Consider the following 2,082-nt stretch of genomic DNA (forward strand, 5'->3'; position numbering starts at 1 on the left):
TTTTAGATTATATATTAAATTTTATATCTTAAAATAATTTATACTTAAAAGTCTTTTCAATAATTATTCATAAATTGTCCTAGGATAATGAGCTTTCTAAAATGAACATAAATCATCTCACCTTGTGATGATTTATGTTTTTTTTTCTCTTAACACACATTACCCTAGAACGATTTACGTTCAATCTTAAAACTCACGAACCTGTGATGATTTATGTGCGGATAGATAAAGCTCAAGACCCCAAGATGATTTATGAAGACAACGAGTCTATAAATAAACGAGTATGGTGTATAACGAGCCAAATATAAATTGAGGATTTTGGAAAAGATGGCTCGAACTGTGTTTTTGCTAGGTCATCACCGAAAAAAATTTGATAAAATCACAAGTGAAGGTGTTACGTTCTCTAGTAAAAAGCATATTGATGTGTTTGTAAATTCGTGGGGAAACGCCAAAAAATTCAAGACTACAGCAATGCTAGTGGCTCAACTAAGTTCTTAACATTTCGATTAGCAATTCTGCAAAGATACCTATACAACCAGGACAGAGTGGCCAAAACCCAGGTATACTTGTTGAGTCCATCAAGGTCTGCAATATAGAGAAGCTACCGTAAATGAACTTTAGCAACAGACTTATTCTTGAAAAGCATCGTGGATAACAACATCTATCATAATATAACTATGAGCATAAACCTGTACCGTGACCTTTGATGCATGAGCTGACATGACTTTGAACTTGTTCTGAAACCAGGAAAACAACATGATGAACTTATTAATGCAATCATCGGGTGAAAGTTCACCAAATAACTCTTCGAACTACATCTATGCAGGCTTTCCCCTTCCATTAATTGCTCAAAGTCGTTGAAACATCCACTAACTGCAAATCCATTAATAGGGAGGCCGAACTGATATGCCACATCCTATAAAATTATCGTGCACTACACTCCAAAAAGCATGTGAAACGTGTGGGTTTCGAGACGCCATCGCTCCACAAATGCACTAATCAGTGGCTCATCAAACTTAAACCAATAATCATTCAGCCTTAACTTGCAACATGTAGTAATCCGATACTATCTAGATACGACGACATTATACGGTCATGCATTATCATCTTCTGTTGCCTACGAATGCTCCTAACACATCGAATTGGCTGATAAAACAATAATATACAGTCACAACTCAACAACGCATAATAACAACAAAGATATATATTAAAAGTGAAATCCTTCGTAACCCTACAACAACCTCAACATTTCTAAGCATTTTAAACCTAATAAATTACCAAATAACTAATTCACAAAGCATATGATTTAGCTTGTTTAACTTCATTATTAAAAATTTCTATCATACGAATACACTTATGGCCAATTTCAAATCGTTTACAGACTGCTCTTATGTGATATACATTATGAAATTACATTAAAAAATTTAATATATTATTGTCATTAACTATATAGATTACAAATAAGTTTGACAACTAATCTCTTTGTCGATAAATCCCGTAACGTGCGCAATACCGTTTAATCGGTACATGTCTCTCTCGTTTTCCACCATCTTTTACTGAAACTGTTGTTCCCCCTGCCCTGCCCTGCCTGTTCCCGCCGCGAACAGCCTTACTCTGCCACCCACTGGCGCTTCCACCACCACGATTCTCAACAGCCGTCGCCGCCCTTTGTCTCTGGCTGTACCGTGCACCGCCACTCACTTGGTTGTGCCTTGCTCCGTCGTTGGCCTTAACGATTCTTCTTCCTCCCCCGCCGTTGATCCTCTTCTTCCCTAACTTTTCTTCTCTCCAAAACCTTCCTCGCCATCAATGGGGTTCTCTTTGCCAAACGTAACTCGTGGGAAGCTATTCAGGGTTTGATTATATATATAAATCATGTTAGACTGCTGTGTATTATGGGATGTACATAAATCGTCCTACCCTAACGTGTTTTAGGGTAAAAACGTGTAAACTCGCTTATCCTAGAACGATTTATGTTTATTTTGGTAAGCTCATTATCCTGAGATGATTTATGTACATTTTTGAGAAAATTTTCAGGCATAAATTATCCTACACTATAATATTTAATATATAATATAATAC

The 2,082-nt window shown here is 36.4% G+C and overlaps 1 protein-coding gene across 1 annotated transcript in view; it reads right to left on the reverse strand.

Annotated features, from left to right (window-relative positions):
• The window catches only part of LOC107606708, a 9,992-nt gene that overhangs the window by 7,441 nt on the left and 469 nt on the right, over nt 1–2,082 (reverse strand). Inside the window, exons 2-6 of the mRNA XM_016308739.1 lie at nt 1,514–1,795; nt 1,242–1,266; nt 1,051–1,146; nt 690–737; nt 528–585 (exon numbers count right to left, since the gene is read on the reverse strand). Of these exons, the coding sequence (XP_016164225.1) occupies nt 528–585; nt 690–737; nt 1,051–1,146; nt 1,242–1,266; nt 1,514–1,795 (509 nt within the window). The remainder of the gene's footprint in view (nt 1–527; nt 586–689; nt 738–1,050; nt 1,147–1,241; nt 1,267–1,513; nt 1,796–2,082) is intronic.

Source organism: Arachis ipaensis, chromosome B07 (genome assembly GCF_000816755.2).
Source record: "Arachis ipaensis cultivar K30076 chromosome B07, Araip1.1, whole genome shotgun sequence".
NCBI lineage: Eukaryota > Viridiplantae > Streptophyta > Magnoliopsida > Fabales > Fabaceae > Arachis > Arachis ipaensis.